General features: G+C 43.9%; 2 protein-coding genes across 2 annotated transcripts; one reads left to right on the top strand and one right to left on the bottom strand.

Annotated features, from left to right (window-relative positions):
• Window positions 1–3518: 3518 nt before the first annotated feature.
• Window positions 3519–6318, top strand: LOC115405673 (frizzled-8-like). The gene has a single exon (XM_030115322.1). It carries the CDS (start codon window positions 3738–3740, stop codon window positions 5481–5483), a length of 1746 nt encoding a protein of 581 aa, XP_029971182.1. The 5' UTR covers window positions 3519–3737; the 3' UTR covers window positions 5484–6318.
• Window positions 6319–15373: 9055 nt separating this feature from the next.
• LOC115405453 (gap junction delta-4 protein-like) lies at window positions 15374–17740 on the bottom strand. The gene is made up of 2 exons (XM_030115036.1): window positions 17692–17740; window positions 15374–16437 (listed from the first exon to the last, which is right to left on the bottom strand). Exons 1-2 carry the CDS (start codon window positions 17738–17740, stop codon window positions 15374–15376), a joined length of 1113 nt encoding a protein of 370 aa, XP_029970896.1.
• Between the last annotated feature and the right edge of the window lie 919 nt (window positions 17741–18659).

The following is an 18659-nucleotide window of genomic DNA, read 5'->3' as shown; positions in this document are numbered from 1 at the left end:
AGATCGGAGAGGAAAAACAAGAGAGAGGCAAGGAGAGGGCTTCGACGGAGGAGTGGCGGAGCGGGCAAGCCCAGAGAATGCAGAAATTGACTTCTAAACAGATGCAGTAATTCCATTTCCACCCTTTTAAATGTGGTATGCAGGGGGCCAAGCTGTAACCCAAAACCCGCTATCGCGGTCGCACACAGAAGGCGGGAGGCGTAGTCGACAGTTGGTGGCTGGGGCCGCGGAGTCTATCAGCCTTGTTAATCAATACGGGTTCCACTCTGATAGACAGCGATCGGTGTAACCGATGCTCCGTCCTCTCGGGTGGGAGGAGGAGGCACCTGTTTCCCTGCAACTTTCACCTGCGGTTCGCGGCTCGGCTGGAGACGGCTGGTCCAGCGTGAGGCTGCTGGAACAGCCCCAGGAAAAGGGCTCGCACGTACACGGGACTGCCGGGGCAGGCTCGGTCCTCCAGGAGAAAACGCTCCATCTGTTCTAACGAAATAAATCCTGCCTAGGAAATCGAGCTAACTCCGGAGAAGTTGTGAGCTATTAAGACCCTGAGAGCTGCAGTGTGTAAACTCTATAATTTTCCATTTTATCAACGTATTCTTCATAAAAATGTAAACAAAAAAGTGTTTGATTTCATTCTGGTCTCAGATTCAATCACTAAAAATTTACTTGAAAGTTATTCTGGAGGTCGGACTGAATCTGTTGCAAAAATAATCTGTTATTAATTTTTTGCCGAGGCACTCCAAAAGTGGCAGTTTAGGTTTTTCTTGTAAACCATTTTTCTACCCTTAACAAATGCTGCTCTGTCCTGAAACAGTGAAGCAGCCTTAAGTCCTGATGCTGCCTCTGCCATGCTTCACTGTTATGGAGATATTATTTACATTTTTATGCGACAGGCAACTCAACCTAATTTTTATTGGTCCATAAAACTTTTTTTTTTTCATTTTGAGTGTCTAGATGGGAGGGAAAAACTTCATATACATTTGTGGTTATGGAGACACACGATAGAGGTCAGCCTTCTCGCCTCACAGCAAAAATATAAGAGTCCGAGTCATTTCTGTGTGATGTTTTCATGTTCTGCTGCTGTGTGTGTGTGTGTGTGTGTGTGTGTGAGTATACTTTCCTCAAATATTTGAGGTTGCCTGTGTGTGATGGACTCCCGCCCTGGACTCTGTATTGACCCATATCTGCGATCAGCTCCAGCCCACCTCACCCTCTGGAGACCCTGAATCTTATTCGGTTACATAGAAGATGGATGGATAAAGTGTGCTGCATGCTGTGTAGAGTTTCACCCCCTTCAGCTTACTTTTGATTCTAATCTTCAGTTCATTAGTAAAAATAAAATAATAAAGACACAGAGGCAAGAAAGTGTCATAGTTTGTTGTGGATCTTCATCTATTGTTTGTTCCAGCTGCCTCTATGAATAAAAAAGTGTCGTGAACATGTTTGAGTTTGAAAAGACCCAACTCAGCCCCGCCCATCCGAGACCCCAGGCCACAGCAGAACAAGCATCTCTTGAGCAAACGCTGGAGTTCGGGGCTATTTCGCTGGGTTAAAAACCTGTGGATTGGAAAGCCGCTGCCCGCCTGCCAAGGCGTCTCGGCTCCATTTGAAGCCGATGAATCCAATAAGAAGTGTGAATGACTTTAATTAGTGCTATCACAGTGCTGGATCTGCCCATGTTAGCTTATTTCTTTTTGGGCTGAGCTCTGAAACTGTTTGCACACACGCACACACACACACACGCACACACACACACACACACACACACACACACACACACACACACACACACAGTCCTGTTTGTCAGGCTGCTGGTGTGTCGCAGTAATCGCTGGCCCAGCATGCTCTGATTGAAACATTGGCACTGGCGTTAAGACAAACAGCCCCCTCCCTTTCGACCAAGACGACCCCCCGCTGAGGGCTAACAAGCCCATAGTAACCTCCCTTACCACACACACACACACACACACACACACACACATATCCCCCCTCTGTTTTCCAGCGTGCAAGCAGACTTCCACCATCGGCATGTAGACACATTTTTCATTCTTTCACATCCAGCTCTGCAGCCACATTCACATTTTCACATTGTCAGGCTCCCGATGAAGACATAAATCCTCTCGCCTCGGCAGACGACTGAGTGACGGAGGCATCAGACCCGCGCTCCCTCGTTGCTTTCAGTCCCATTTGCTGACAGGCTCTGAATAAAGCGCCGTTCCTCAATGATACCATGAAGCTCATGTTGGAAAAGCGGCATGAAGGATTGATTTGAGTTGGTTCGACATTCAAAGGAGCTGATTCATCCACCTGCTTTTAAAACATGACTGGAACGTGTAATGGTGTATTTAAACCCGTGGTGTCAAACTCATTTCAGTTCAGGGGTCACATGCAGCGCGATTGCATCTTGACTGAGCCCAACTACTAAAATAGTGTAATAATAATCGTTATATTTAGACTTAAAGGGCTTTTCTTTGAGTATATGTGCTGGAATTGCCAATATTTTTGCAAAAAAAACAAATAGTTACTGCAGAAAATGACTACATAAAGACATTGACACCCCTGATTAAAACCTTCACAACAATTATTGAAAAGGTTTGAATGTATGTTTCTATATGTGAGACTGTAAATGCCTCGTGTTTGATGTTATTGAATTAAAAAAAGAAAATTATGTTAATTAAATTGATTTGTGCTCACTGATCAATGAAGAAATCATGTATTGGAGTCTGCTCAGGCTCACTCTGGATATTAAAGCGGCACTCCCTTGAACCTCAAGTAAATATGAATCACCCTGCGGCTACAAGCTGTAGTATTTTCATTACAAATTAAAAAGTCAACCTTGTGGCTGGATGACTTGCTGGGAGTCTGTAGAGATTCAGTGTTTCCCTCAGGGGCGTTTTGGTGATGACAGACATTACAAATGTGACAGGAAATGTCTTGTTGTGCTGTCAGTGGAGCAATAGATGCTGCAGTGACACACCGAGGAGGCAAACGAATGCATATTTTACAGCTGATTTCTCCCACTATTGATTTAATAATGCATGAGTGGGGGGGGGGGGGGGGGGGGGGGGGGGAGGAGCATTCAAATCATGAAATCAAAGTTGCAAATGTAAATACCATGCGTGCCAAATTGTGCATTTTAGGAACACGTGTAAGTTTATTGACTCGTAGTTAAAGCTTTGCTAAAAAGCATTCCTTCATATAATGTATGTATTGTATTAAAAGCCCACCACACCACCGCCGGTCCCTGTTTGCAAAAGGGGGAGTGTGTGAAATTATGTGTTTAGAGGGGGGGGAGGGTGTGTGCAGCAAACAAAGACAAAGTGATTATAACCCTCCCTCCAGGGTGAACATTTTAAACAAACACCTATAGAAGGAACTCCTGATTGACTTGACTTGGTCTCCCTCCCTCGGCCGGGCCGGGGGGGGGGAGTGTCCTCGTCCCAGCAGTATAAAGCACAGCGCACCCGTCTGCTGCACAGTATGCGAAGCCGCACTGACACAAAGGCGAGAGAGAGAGAGAGAGAGAGAGGGAGAGAGACTGGCTGTGCGCGCACACTGAAGGAAGCGCTTGTTTTTTTGAGGAGGGATATTCCACGTGCCAAAAGCCGTCCCAAACTGTGTGCGCAGTAGCATGAGTCCAGCAGCAGACCTGGATTAATCTGGACTTGCAGCCTGCTTTGCAGAGCGCAAGTTCGCTGTCACTTTTTTTTTTTTTTTTCCGCTCACGGAACGCAACGATGGAGAGAAGCATCCCGGGATGGTGCCTGCTGTTCGCGCTCGTCCTGCACGGCTCGCGCAGCTGGGCTGCCAAGGAGCTCCAGTGCCAGGAGATCTCCGTGCCTCTGTGCAAAGGCATCGGCTACAACTACACCTACATGCCCAACCAGTTCAACCACGACACGCAGGACGAGGCCGGCCTGGAGGTGCACCAGTTCTGGCCGCTGGTGGAGATCAAGTGCTCCACGGACCTGCGCTTCTTCCTCTGCAGCATGTACACGCCGATCTGCCTGGAGGACTACAAGAAGCCGCTGCCGCCGTGCAGGAGCGTGTGCGAGCGGGCCAAAGCCGGCTGCGCGCCGCTCATGAGGCAGTACGGCTTCCCGTGGCCGGACCGGATGAGGTGCGACCTGCTGCCCGAGCAGGGCAACCAGGACACGCTGTGCATGGACTACAACCGGAGCCAGACCACCACCGTGTCCCCCGTGGTGGCCAAGCCCACCAACCGGCCGCTGAAGCCGTACAACCCCAAGAAGAAGAGCGGCTACGGCCGCGGCATCCCCGGGAAGCACAAACCGGCGGCGTCCCAGTGCGAGCCGGGCTGCTTCTGCAGGGGCCCCATGGTGCCGGTGACCAGCGACGGACACCCGCTGCACAACCGCGTCAAAACCGGGCAGATCTTGAACTGTGCCATACCGTGCCACAATCCTTACTTTACGCAGGAGGAGAGGACTTTCACCGCCTTCTGGATCGGCCTGTGGTCCGTCCTGTGCTTCATCTCCACTTTCGCGACCGTGGCGACTTTCCTGATCGACATGGAGCGGTTCAAGTACCCGGAGCGCCCCATCATCTTCCTCTCCGCCTGCTACATGTTCGTGTCGGTTGGATATATCGTCAGGCTGATCGCGGGACATGAGGAGGTGGCCTGCAGCAGGGAGCACGGCGCGGAGCACATCCACTACGAGACCACGGGTCCCGCGCTGTGCACCATCGTGTTCCTGCTCATCTACTTCTTCGGCATGGCCAGCTCCATTTGGTGGGTGATCCTGTCCCTCACCTGGTTCCTCGCGGCGGGCATGAAGTGGGGAAACGAGGCCATCGCCAGTTACGCACAGTACTTTCATTTGGCCGCCTGGCTCATCCCCAGCATGAAGTCCATCGCGGTTTTGGCTCTGAGCTCCGTGGACGGGGACTCCGTGGCTGGGATCTGTTACGTCGGCAACCAGAACTTGGATAACCTGCGGGGCTTCGTGCTGGCGCCGCTGGTCATCTACCTGTTCATCGGGACCATGTTTCTGCTGGCCGGGTTCGTGTCGCTGTTCCGGATCAGGAGCGTCATCAAGCAAGGTGGCACCAAAACTGACAAACTGGAGAGGCTGATGATCCGGATCGGAGTTTTCACAGTTTTATACACCGTCCCGGCCACTGTCATAGTGGCGTGCTACTTTTACGAGCAGCACAACAGACAGACGTGGGAAATTACGCACAACTGTTCGTGCATGACGGACCCAAACAGGCAGAGGCCGGACTATGCTGTGTTCATGCTGAAGTATTTCATGTGCCTCTTGGTGGGGATCACGTCCGGGGCCTGGATCTGGTCCGGGAAAACCCTGGACTCCTGGAGGACTTTTTGCACGCGGTGCTGCTGGGGGAGCAAAGCCTCCGCAGGGTCCATGTACAGCGACGTGAGCACGGGACTGACCTGGAGGTCCGGGACGGCCAGTTCTGTCTCCTGCCCCAAACAGATGCCACTGTCCCGGGTCTGATCACTCTAAATGTCATTTGACACTAAAAGACTAATGACATCAGCCTTGTTTTGAAGATCACATGGCGTGCAGATTCATATAAATGTGTTTTTATTTGGTAAATTATTTCAAGAAAGGCAACAGACTGCCAGTTTAAAATGAAACTTCCTCCCAACAGCACCCCCGATGCGAACGATTTGTTAAATTTGTGCTCATTTATTATTCTTATAAAAGTTTTAAGAGCAGTTTGAAAGTAACTTCTCACAGAAAGTGCTCCTTTCTTTGCCTTATCCAAATGACGTGTGTTTGAATGGAGGGGGGAGGTTGCCAGCCAAGGGGAGGGGGTGACTAATTGTGTTGGGATTGTCCGTCAGCGTGTTGTAATTAGCACATTAATGAGCGCCTAATGGCTTCTCTTTAAATAATGAGGCCGTCAGCAGCAGAACAATGTACCTGGCACCAAGAACGCAGAGCCTTATCTGCGCTTAATTGAATGCGTACAGCTGACAAGATCCCTCTTGTCGATAGGTTACATGGTATAGCTGAGGCTCTCCCTCTATTTTTTACTGTAAAGAACCGCTGTGTCTTAAACACAAGATTTCACAATGAGACCGTTCTGCTGAAAAACGAGGCCATCGCCGGGCTGTTTTGTCTCCAAGGTGGATTTATAAGTACATTCATCAATGCCTTAATTCTGTCTCATACGGGTCGCATCAGCGCGTAAAGTGTATTTATATAATTATTGGTGTACATATATTGTATATTTGTATATTGAATTTTACAAGACTGTAAATATGTATAATTTTCACTTTGATAGAAGATTTTATTTTGAGAATAAAACAATTTTTATTGAATGCTTACTCCTGCGTCTTTGGTCCTTCATGCCAAATTTCTTATTTATTTTTATATATCTAGATTTCACAGCTTAATACATGGCAATAGTGTTTCAAATATAGGCATCTTTTCACTTATCCTAATAGATTTGACAGTTAAAGGTTAATTTATGTTGGATTTGAATGTGTAAATCGCCTCTAAGATGTGTGGGATGCACCATGGTGTTGCAGGACTTCATGCTGAGAGGACTACAGGTGGTCTTCTTAGTTTAATGCCCACTGAGCTTCAGATGGCTTATGACCTCCTGCTTTCCGTCATGTGTTACAACCCCCCAACAAGATAACCCCCTCTTTTTGGAAATTTCATTCGTAGAAGTTAATTTATTTTCAAGAAATGTGTCTTAAGGTTGCATAAAAAAGTCAATCTGAAGCTGAATGATGAACAAAAGTTATTCTGTTGTTGTGATAAACTGTTATTCACATACATTTCAAGTCAGACGCTTTTGGAAATGGCCATAATTGAGAAATCAGACAGAAAGGCAGGCGTGTAACTGCATACTGACAACCTGAGTGACCTCTGAAAAGGTCACTACAAGCTGAGTATTGAGCTGTCAGTTCATCCCATGACAGTTTGGGACTTTTATATAAAAACACACACACACACACACACTCACACACTGGATTGAAGTATAAGCGTGAGTGCGCATTAGTGGCTATTAGAGTGTGCTTTGTTTTGACTGCAGCTTATTAAATGTTATTTTACCCCTGCGGTGTTTTTTCGATTTAGATAACATGACCGATAAATCCAAATGACAGAGAAGGTTTGAAGACATTAAAGTTGTGGTATGCTGCCACCTTCTGGTAGAAGTAAGAACTGAAGATTAACGCAAGCTCAAACAAGCACAAAACCAGAGGTTTCATAAATAAATCTAACTAGGATGTCACTCCATCACAGGGACAGAAAACCACACATTTTCAGATTCTCGAGAAATTTAGAGACAGTGTCTCACCTAACATGGATATGTTGTTACATTGATGAACAATTCCTGTCAGCTTTTCGTTCTAGATTCCAAATTCATTGAAGAAGTGAACAAATACAGAAGCCTATTTGTGTTAAATTCAAAATACATCAAACTTCCGTCCATCAATTTTTTTTTTCTTTTAATCAGATATAACGAGAAAATGAGCCGTTTCCTCACTCCAGTGAGAACAAATTGCTCCTGTTAAACCTGCTGTCTTCCTCTTTCGTGGCTGATGTATGTATTTGTGGTATAGCAGGGGGTGGGGGGCTGGGAATGTCCCATCAAGCCCACAAGGAAAAACAAAATCAGAACAGGAAATGGGTTGAGAGGTTGTACCTGATCCATCTCCTTCTAACATAAACAAGACTCTGACTCTCGGGGTTCAGGAAAACCTCGGCGCGGCTGAAATGCAGAGAATCCAAACTCCTCCACATCGGCTCCAACTGGGACGTGTATGAATGCAGTCTTTGTCTAATGATCTAATTAGATGTCTGACTGTGATTGGTTGGGATGGAATCATGTTAAGATGCCTGAATGGCTCAAATGGGCTGTTAAAGGTCACATCCAAAGCAGGGGGGTGGGGGGGAGCCCATAATTTCACAATGTATACAAAGCTGGGTGGGAAGCATTTTGCTTTCAATAACAGCTATTGTCATGCCATGGCTGATTTACAATGCAGTCTAAAACAAACAGGCCTGACTGGCGTGTCTTGTGATGGACGGATGACCTCACTTTCTTTGGCCCCAGAGCATGCTGGGAACAAGCGCCATGAAAAGAAAACCAGTGACGAAGGGAAAACTTCGTGCACAAAACAGTGACCAGAAATCTGGGTTATGAAAGATCTGATGGCTTCACATGATCACATTTGGGCTATCAGACTTTAAATCATTATCATCAGTGAGTTTTATATTTATTCTGGATCATTGGAATCTCTGGGAGCTTCTTCCACCATCAAGTTTAATTATGTTTATCAATAGCCGTGTTTTTCAAATGATGAGAGAGTTGTGCTAACTTTGCGATTTTGAATCTGTAAGAAAGAACACTGTTGTCTTTTTGCACACACTGCATTGTTTTATTTCTCTATTGCTTCATAATACTTAGAGTTATATTTCTCTGACCAGATGAAGCTGAAAAGTTGAACTGAATTGAACAGATGCTGCATTTATAAGACTGGGCAGTGGGAAGGTTAGAACTAGCTGATCACCAACAACACATTGAAATGGTAGGAGGAAAATCATGACTGTGTTCTTCTTCTGCCTCTTTCTTTAAAGTTCTGGATTACATGACACGCTGCGCCTTTACAGCAGGTGCATCAGTCTTGTGACTGATTTGCATAAATCACATTCTCTACTGTTAACTCAGAAATGCATTTTTGCAACTGAATCCCTGAATTCAGATTTAAATCTCAATCTGACTCTTACAGGATTAAAAAAGACTTTTGAAAAATTACTGTCCTTATGTGGAAGATGGGTTTTATTTGTCTGGTATTCTCTGCTTTTTCAAAAAGACATGTCAGGACGGACTGGAATAATTTGATCAATTCTGAATTCCACGATCATGATCCTTTTCTATCATAATTTCAAGTTGAAGCATTTCAGCTGCACTCTGATTAGATGGAAGAGGTGCTTTCCAAAGCAATGGGATATATCAGTGTGCACCTGTTTATATCATCATCTATTGTTTGATTTTCATCCATTTCTTAAAGAAATTTGACAGAACCAACAAGAAATTTAGTGTCTTGCTCAGAGTATTTAACCAGCATCTCAGTTCAAACGGACTCAGTTGTTTTGCATTTTCTAAAGTCGGAGTATCAGGACTGCAGCAGCTCACACAGTCAAAATAACACCGACAGGAAGTGAAGAGTGAAGAATCCAAATAAAAAAAAAACACTCAGTCTTCATTCACACAACACTCCTGGATCATCTATCGACGTCCTCCATCATTAAACTTCAAAGACAGACGGGATGGATTTTGTCTTCTGAGCCGTGGCCATCAGGGACCTCTCAACCACCCCCTCCACCCCTCCACCCTCCCCTCCACTCATGTTCATCTCAGCTACCACCTCACAGGTGAAGGGGGCTCCGAGTGCTCGATATCTTTCATGCCTCGAACATCTTCTCTGATGTTCTGCCGCAGTCAATGTTTAGTTTTCCCCCCGAATTCTCAATCTCCTCCTCCCGCCTCCCGGGAGACTGAAGTGTGTTGCTGGAGCTGAAGGGGGGCACAGGTTGCTGCGTTAACTTCAGGCCGGGAGGCGATCGATGGGGAGTGAAGACATCAGCAGCTCATGATATTGACGTTCAGCACATGAGTCACTTTGTCTCTGAATAAGACGTCTACCAGCTAGCAGACTTTTTTTTTTTTAACAGGCTGGATCCTTACTCTTCTATTAAACAGTGGATTAAACAAACTAGAAAAAGAAATACACTTTAACTCTTATATAAGTTGGAATATTCCTCATTATTACCATGAAGTTGGAAAAACTGAATCAGATTTGTGGGTAAAACTTTAAAGGGACGTGATGTAGAAATGGAGTTATACCGCAGTTACTCATTGGGGGGCAGCATTGAGTCACTTTAATCTCAGTTTGGTTAAACCAGTTGGTATTTTGACTTGTTAGTTGCAGTAGCTCAGATTAAAGCCACAGGCCACCACTGTAGACCTCAACACTGCAACACAGGGGTGGAAATTTCTTTCTTGATGAGCCACATGAAAAAGTAGCTCTTCTATCAAGAGCCGAGACTCGGGCTTTGCTCAAAAAAAGTCATCTCTTGATGAATCTTTTTTTATGTGATTTTTAAGAGCTACTGTTGCTCTGCATCACTTTTCTTGCCCGGTCATTGTTTGGAAATCATGATTACAGTTTTCTAAATATCAAATTGAGTAAATAAATAAATAACAATAGTTTTTCATTCGTCATCGTTATTTCTCACTGTGAAAGGATCATTTTTTGGGGTAACAGTTGCTAATTCTTTGGCCAAGGCGCTAGACCCAACTAATGATGGCGAGAAAAATGTGACTATTTCAGATATAAGTAGAATTTGGCACTCAGATACCCCTTTCACACTGGCCAAAAAACCCATTTAAACCCGCTAATCAATCGGGTCCTCATGGCAGTGTGAAAGTGTTCACTCGGCATTAGACCCGGGTTTTTCAACCCTGCAATCGACGCGGGATTTTAGCGGGTCGCTACTATCGGCTTTTTAGTGGGAGGGGCGAAAGGGAGTGTGAAAGGCAGACACGAGTCGACGCGGTAACTTACGTGATGGCGTCGACACAGCGCGGCTACGTTAGCGCACTAGTTTCTGGACACAGCGTGAGATTTCCTTCGTCAAGATGACCCAGTATTGGCAAGATAGCGAGACCAAAGAGCTCCTCTGGATCCGTGGGGAAGAGGAGATTCATCTAAAGGTAACGGGGACTGAGCTCTAGTCCGTTGTTTACTTTCGCTTTGCTCCGTCGCGCTGATGATGTCATCAACGCGTGACACTATCGGCGCAGGAAAACGCAGCAACTCGGCTCGCCAGCAGGCGGGTCTGCAGGCAGTGTGAAAGGACTCAAAGGGCGATTATTAGTGGGTCGAGAACACGGGTCGACCCGCTTGGTGCAGTGTGAAAGGGGTAAGAGAGCGCAGACCTCCGCCACAGCTCAAATCAGTCACCAACAACAATAAGAACACCATATATACTAAAAACCATTTTATTTCTCCCCAACACAAACAATGTATGGGAGAAAGCTGTTTGTTGCATGTTCATATCTCAATGTGTTGCCTCACAGTGACTGACACTCCGGAATCCCACTATTTTTGTCTGTTCTGGATCCTGGTATCTGGAATACTTCCGTGATCTGGATCATCAGCTGTTATCTTTTAGAGTCATTGAAGAACTTTGTAATTTTTTGCTAAGCCCCCTTGTCATCTATTGTTGAGTTATGCCCAACTATGTGAAAGACTGCCCTATCTCTCAATGATAAAGAATCCTTTAATAAATTCCTGGATCCAGACAGTGATCCGGATCATCACCAAAATTTAATGGATTCTAAGTTAGCCCAAGACCCACCTTTCCACAAAGTTTCATTGCAATCCGTCCATTACTTTTTCCGTAATGTTGCTAACAAACCAACCAACCAACCAACCAACAAACCAACGTGATTACATAACCTCCTTGGCGGAGGTAATGAAGCCAATAATAACAGTAAATTTAGTTTGATTCAGGATTTTCCAGTGACACCCTGAGAGGCCGGTCAAACTGAAACTAAAGCGCCACACATGACTGGAAGAGCCTCATGATGCCACAGTGTCACAGTGGCCCTCAGCTGTTTGTGGTTCTTCCAGTGACCCATTGCACCCTCTAATGGTGTGAACAAGCATGACAAGATTAAAAGGTTTGAGCCAAGCTGATGAATCTGATGTGAGCTTTCCAGCTGTCTTTGAAATAACATCGGGACTGTGGTTTTTGTTTTATTGTGTTCATTAGTTCAGATCATATTCATTTTGAATTATAAAAAATATATATATGTTGTACGTTTAAGCTCTAACACTGTGTGCATATATTTCAAGGCTGGTCGAACCTTATATTTTGTTTTATACTCTGTTAAAACATTTTTATTCTTGCTCAACAGAAGCAGACTTCACTCCCTAAAAAACGAGTTTAATATTCAGCTTTAAGTTCAAGATGTAGATTTGTCCTTTCACAAAAGGAAAAAAAAATATCCACCTGATAGTTTCAAGTGATTTTGAAAATACATGAATAAAATCATAAAATGTCTTTTTTCTTCTCTGTTCCTTTTCCACATGTTGGCTGTCTTTCATATTTTCACCACTAGATGGTGGTAAAAGTGCCAATATAATAACTATGGGGAAGATGCTGTTTCAGAATTTTAGGACTTTTTCATGCAAAATCACATTACCAAACAAAACTCATTCATGATTTCTGTCATGATAAATCCAAAACCTGATGTATTTTCTCTTCTAACTGGATATAAGCTTGTATTCATATGTCCTCTTTGTGTTGCTTTGGTTTTATGGTGTCGTGGTGAGAGGTGTAACTTTTCTGGGATCATTTCCAGTGTTAATGATCCTGAACTAGATGAAGCAGTTTAGACAGATGTTCTTATTCCATCCCAAAGCAAAGTGAGAAATGTAAGAGCAAATGGATCCAGTACTCTTTAAAATCAATAAAACATTTAAGTCTGTTTAAAGGACTAATGGAAGCTAAGAGTACATGGTTGATAACGTGTTCACAGCATTTATTGAAATAGACATGGTGGCGGGGATTTAGTCAAGGGCACATAGCGAACATTATAGTTGCAGTGTGTGTCCGTGAGTGCCACTTTGACAGGAGTGTGTGAAGGTCAGCGGAGACAGACACACCTCCTGCTGTGACGTGTGCGCAGGGTCACAGAGTTTCCTGCTCCGACCTTTTCACCTCAGGGAGTGACAGTACAGACTTTCCCCCTGAGCGCTCAGCTGATGGCTGCCGGTGCTCTGTTAATGTTTTCGCATGTCTGCCCCAAATTCCAAGAATATCATGAATGTGAAGCGTACGAGGGGTCACGGAGGGGATGTGGAGGAGGAAATATCTTACTGAGAGTGAACTATTCATTTAATTCCACTAATTTTAGCTCTAAACAACCAAATCTTTAAAATTATAGCACAACATATGCATACTGACCACCATAAAGTTTTATTGTGGATCCACTTTTAACAACTCTGGATTTATGGAACATCTAGCTTCCATGTTTTCATAAGTGTGTACTGATGACATGATTCAATGCTAGCTTAGTTTGCAAGAAATAAGCCAGCTATGTGCTGTTTATCCCTCAGCGATGGGCGCTGATGACACCTGTTGCTTAGTTTTTGGTATTGAATTAATCATGGCGTTCCACAGGGTTCAGTCTTAGGACCCTTACGCTTCACATTATACATGTTTCCTGTAGAAACTATGATTAAACACACCATTAGATTCAGTTGCTAAACAGATACACAATTCTATTTTTTCTATGAATCCAGATGAAGCTGATGAACTTGTTGAAACTGTCTTAAAGACATAAAACCTTGGATGAGTAATTTTCTGCTCCTGGTCTCAGATAAAACAGAAGGTATTGCATTTGCCTCAAAACATCTGAGAGACAAATGATCCAAACACATAACAATACTGGATGGAAATACTTTGACCTCCAGTACCACAGTGAGGAACCTGGGAGTTATTTTTGACCAGGACTTATCTTTTGAATCCCAAATTAAACAAGTCTGCAGGACTGCTTTTTTTTTTTCCTCTTCTTTTAACCAGCTAAGATCATTTAAACCATCTTCCCAGCCGATTTTGGCCAATTGTATTGCTTCAGCAATCTCTACATATTTCACATATCAGTCACATTTACCCATTTATACTCACACGCACCAGTGGGGATGTTTGCAATTCAAGGTGGTCACACACTATTAGGAGCACTTTTGGGCTTCTGTATCCCGGCCTTGGACAGATAAAATGAATTCTTTAGGTGTTTTTCAGTGAGGCATCCCCAGCATTAAGACGTTTTGCAGGCCTGAAGTCATCCAAGTCGGGTCGTCAGGCGTCGGTGCCAGAGGTCAGCGGTGGGGTCAGTGTGTCTGTTGTGGCTGCCAGCGGCACTCAGTCATATCCAGACAACAGCTGAGCAATGTGACGGCCGCCACCTCAAGGTCAGCCTCTGTTTGTTTTTGGAGCGGCTCATTTCCCTAATAACAACGTCCAAACAGTTGGAGGTGTTAAACAAACACACCCGGGACAGGGGAGATATCAGAAGAATGTGCATCCGTTGTGTTTCTCTCAACAAGAGATTTCTAGTGCAGTCATTGTCTTCTTGATAAATCCAACAGAGAAATAAAGGAATTTCAGATAGAAATATCTTTTACATCAACTTTCCAAGATTGGTTTACCAGCTAAACCAACAGAGAAATTATCATGTTGAACTATGTCTCTTCCGTGTCAAATAAACCATAATAAAAGAAAACTAGAAGCCGAGATTGATCTGAAATAATCTTTTAAATTAAACTAAGCTACAAACATAATTTAAGCTCCAAAACAATGACAGCTTGGAATTGCTCACCCTGAATGCACTTTTTACAGCATCTGTAATGAACAACTGAAATCTGCACAGATGCTTTTCTCCAGAAAAAGCAAAAAGCACGTCACTTTCTGCAACTTTATACATGCATATTGTCAATTCAGCCTTGTAGCATGAAAGTGAATCACGGAGTGTCTGTGTTGGGTTACAATCTCCATATTTTGGCCCCGTTTACATGAGAACATTTTCAATTAAGAACAAAAAAACTTATGCTGGGTTTTGTGTGTCCGTGTACATGACAACGGTGCTCGGAGCCATTGCAAGCGCAACTTTTTGAAAACGAATAAATGGAAAATAACATTTGCCTCCAGAGTGCCGTGACTCGCAGTCCATACTCTCCTGGGACTTCACGTTCATCTAGAGGAGCAATCCAACTTCGCTGTCTGTCCATGCAAATGTCTGTGATCTTTTTGTCAATTTTTATTGTGTATTCCTGTCTGTGCGCATGTGTGTGTGGTTTCATTACAAACACACCAACCCCATGCCAACAACATTGTTTTGAAAACGTTGCCGTCTAAACGCTAAACTTTCCTGAAACAGTAATATCAAAACAAAGCTTTTTCACTTGAAACGTTGTTGTTTAAAGAGGTCTTGGTGAAACAGCGCAACCCCGCTACACAAATCAGCAGCAGTAACTTTTAATTACAAAAACACAGATAATGTCACCTTTGTAATTTAAGAGTTTTGCCCACAGGCTGAATTTTTGACACCTTTGTTTCGTGGAATCCAGAACAGACTTGGAAAACCATTTCCTTGGTGGAGAAGTCTCCAATGTTTTGTATTTTGTGTATGTTTCTGGCAGAGCGTGAGGACAAAAAAACTCCTCTATAAAAGGTGGTAGTGACCAAAATCCAGCTATTCCATCAAATACACTGTGATGAAGTGGTGTCAAAAATCAAAAGTTACTGCTTACTCAAGTAAAATTAATGGAAACTTATATGACGCAGTGTATTTACACCCACGCTCTCTTATCTTGACATTCGCTGCTATCAGTCTGTCCGCCGTTTGTCCCGGCCGGAGCGTCCTGGTCCGGCTTTGTAACACCTAAGAGTGTTGTCGCCTTCGGGTTCGGTGATGTTCCCCCGTCATAACGCCACGATAAAGGAGCTCTCGAGTGGCTGTGAGGGACGAAGTGTGCTGGCGCCGGAGCGCTCGCCGCCGCGGGCGATCGAAACGTGTCCGCTTTGCCATCGTTGCTTTCTGGGTTCCTCTCACCGAGCGTGGCTCCGCCGTTCGTCTTCTCACCGTTTGGTTTCTCATCTCTGAGGCCGTTCATCTTGGAGCTTCCTGTCGGGCTCATCCTCTTGGTCAGCTGAACGTCGGTGTCGTCGGTCGCTGCCGTGAACACGCTGCTCTGCTCTCCTTTGCTCATCTCCTCCATGAGCAGCTCCTTCTTGCGCCGACACCTCGCGATCGCCTTCAAGCAGCCGACCAGGTCGACCAGACTCAGCAGGATGGAGAGGCAGGCCACGCCCAGCATGAAATTGATCATGAAGGTCTTCTCCGTGGGTCTGGAGACGTAGCATTCCACTCCAGATGTGCAGGGAGCCTCGTAGCAGAAGAAACTCTTAGGAACAGAGGAACCGATGAGGAAGAACTGGCCAGCGGTAAAAATGGCCTCCAGAAGGATCCGAAGAATCACAACTAAGAAGTAAGCGCAGTAGAAGCGCGGCAGTCCCCAATCCCGAGGCAGGGACACTTCCCTGGAGGAGCTGCAGTTCTCCAGGGTGAAAGGCAAACCTCCTCGACCGCAGATCCCTTCAAAACACGGATGGGACAAAACTTTATGCACCACGTAGGTGGCGAACACGAAATGTGGAAGACTGAGGAAAACGAGCTGGAAGAACCAGAGGCGGAGGACGGAGACGGGGGCGAAGACGTCGAAGCACACGTTGGAGCAGCCCGGCTGGATGGTGTTACAGACAAATCGCTGCTGCTCGTCACTGAAGAGGGTGAATCCGGCCAGCAGGAGCAGCAGCGAGCGCAGAGCCAGCATCAACACCCACCAGGCCTTTCCTGCAACGGAGGACAGATGACCAGTCAGATTCAAGAAAGAGAAAAAGCAGCAGACTGTTGTTGTGAAAAGTCTAAATCTCTCAACACAGACAAAGACAAGACACTGACAACATGTTTAAACATTTCCAAATGACTTCTGTCATTGAAAGGATTTCACCCAGAGGTCAAAATCAGTTAGGTTCAGGGGTCACAGAAAGTCCAATAATCTGTCAACAACCCCTTTGCAGCGCAAAATTGAGTAAATGAAAATTGAATTCCATATTCTTAAGCAAGACATGGAGAAAAATAAAATATGCAAAAACAGAGAAGTCAAATTTTTTACATTTTTCCTGTTTTCATTTTTGTGCTGGTGCAAAGTACAGTCTCCTTGAACCTTGTTACAACTAAAAGTGAAATCGACGACTCCACTGCCTTCCTTTGACTAAAGGTTACATTACCTTTTCACATTTTACACTTTGTAAGGTCACATTTCAAGACAGATTGAACTCTCTTTTGGCTCAAAGCCATAAATTTTACACCTCTCAGTGAAATTTGTTTTTTTTTAGTCAATATTTCATTAATTCCATTTGGCATTGCTTTGTCTTTGTTTTTATATATTACACTTTTTCTTTACATCATTTTACTTTAAATAATAAAAAAAAAAAAGAAACAATTCCAAAATTTGCCACTTATGTATTTCAACTTATGGATTGCATGATTTTCAGTTATTTACCCCTCTGTCTGCTATAGATAGCATGCCATTAATTTCACCCACCTCACTTAAATGTCCTCTGTTGACAGATTGAGCATAAGAATTTGTTCTTAATGACTTTGATGGTTCAGTGATATCAAGCTAAACCTCATTTGTTCACTTCTGTGATTTCATAAATACTTTGCATTAATTTCAACTAAAGAGAAAACAAATATTTTAGTAAGGTATAGTTGGATGAAAAACACGTTATTCTGTCTGAAAAACAGAAGAAAAATATAATCTGAGAATTATAATGGTTAATAAAAAGGTTGGGGATCGAAAAATTTGCCATTTTGAGCTATTATTTCTCCAAAACACAATTGCAAGTATTTTAAAAGGTTGATTTATAATTCTGGGAAATGTGCTGAGATTCAGCAATATATACTATATAGAGAGAAGAATTATTTTCATGCACCACAAGAGAGTTTTTAGATACATTATTTACCAAACACCCACATCCAAATGTACAACTTGTCTGCCAGCTTGGCTTTTATCCTTCAAGATAACATAAACCAGGGACTCACCAATGAATGTCACATTATGACTGATAGCGATGATCAACAAATCCGTCATCATCCTCACAGTTTTTTCGGAAATTCCTGACTGAGAGCGACCGCTCAGCTCGGTCTGCAGGGGTTTCTGACTGGTGTTCTCCAGGCGGTGACCCTCACAGCTCCACGCTGAGCACGCCGTGCTGCTGTTGTCTGCAGAGGCCAGGACCTGCGGAGGGGGCTATTCTTACCAGCCTGCCATCAAAGCATTGTTGGGATGTCTAGGTACAAGTCAACCTCAGTCCTGAGCTCTCAATCATGGAGCGAAGCCCAGCGACACAGATCGCAACAACAAACACCATCCACGGCGCCTTTATTAAACAAGAGCTTTTCTCTTTATTAAAAACACAAATCTGCACATCCATAAATAATTTACAACAAATCAGTTTGTCAATTCTTTATACACTGTACAAAGTTAATTTGAAAAATAAGCATATTTCACTGGTTTAGATGAGTGAAACATCATCATTGTGCTGAATGGACAAGGTACCCAAACTGTTAGTTTGCTCTATAATACATTAATACCTGGAATATCTGAGGATCCTAAATGAGAGTTGAGGCTTTAGGAGATCTAAAAAAGAAGGTGTGGCCATAATTATAGTTTTCTTTGGTACATATTTGAATATCTATCTTGGCATGACAAATTGTGATACAGCTATAAAATTGAAACTTAGAAAAGTAGAGGGGGTTTAAATCAGTGTGGTCTTCACATGATGGAGAATCTTATCTGAACACCAAACTCGTTTTCCAAAGGACTCCAATATCCTGGATAAATCAAGATTAAAAAAAAGTAAAACAACCGCTGGTCTGAGGTCCCCTTTACACGACAACATCTTCAGTGAAAATCCATTTTTTCAGAAAAGTTCTGAATTATGCAGAAACATTTCGAAAACGATATCCGTTTACATGGAAATGCAGAAACGTTAAACAGTTAGCATGTC

Source organism: Salarias fasciatus, chromosome 18, assembly GCF_902148845.1.
Source record: "Salarias fasciatus chromosome 18, fSalaFa1.1, whole genome shotgun sequence".
NCBI classification, from domain to species: Eukaryota; Metazoa; Chordata; class Actinopteri; order Blenniiformes; family Blenniidae; genus Salarias; species Salarias fasciatus.
This window is presented reverse-complemented; position numbering and strand designations above follow the sequence as displayed.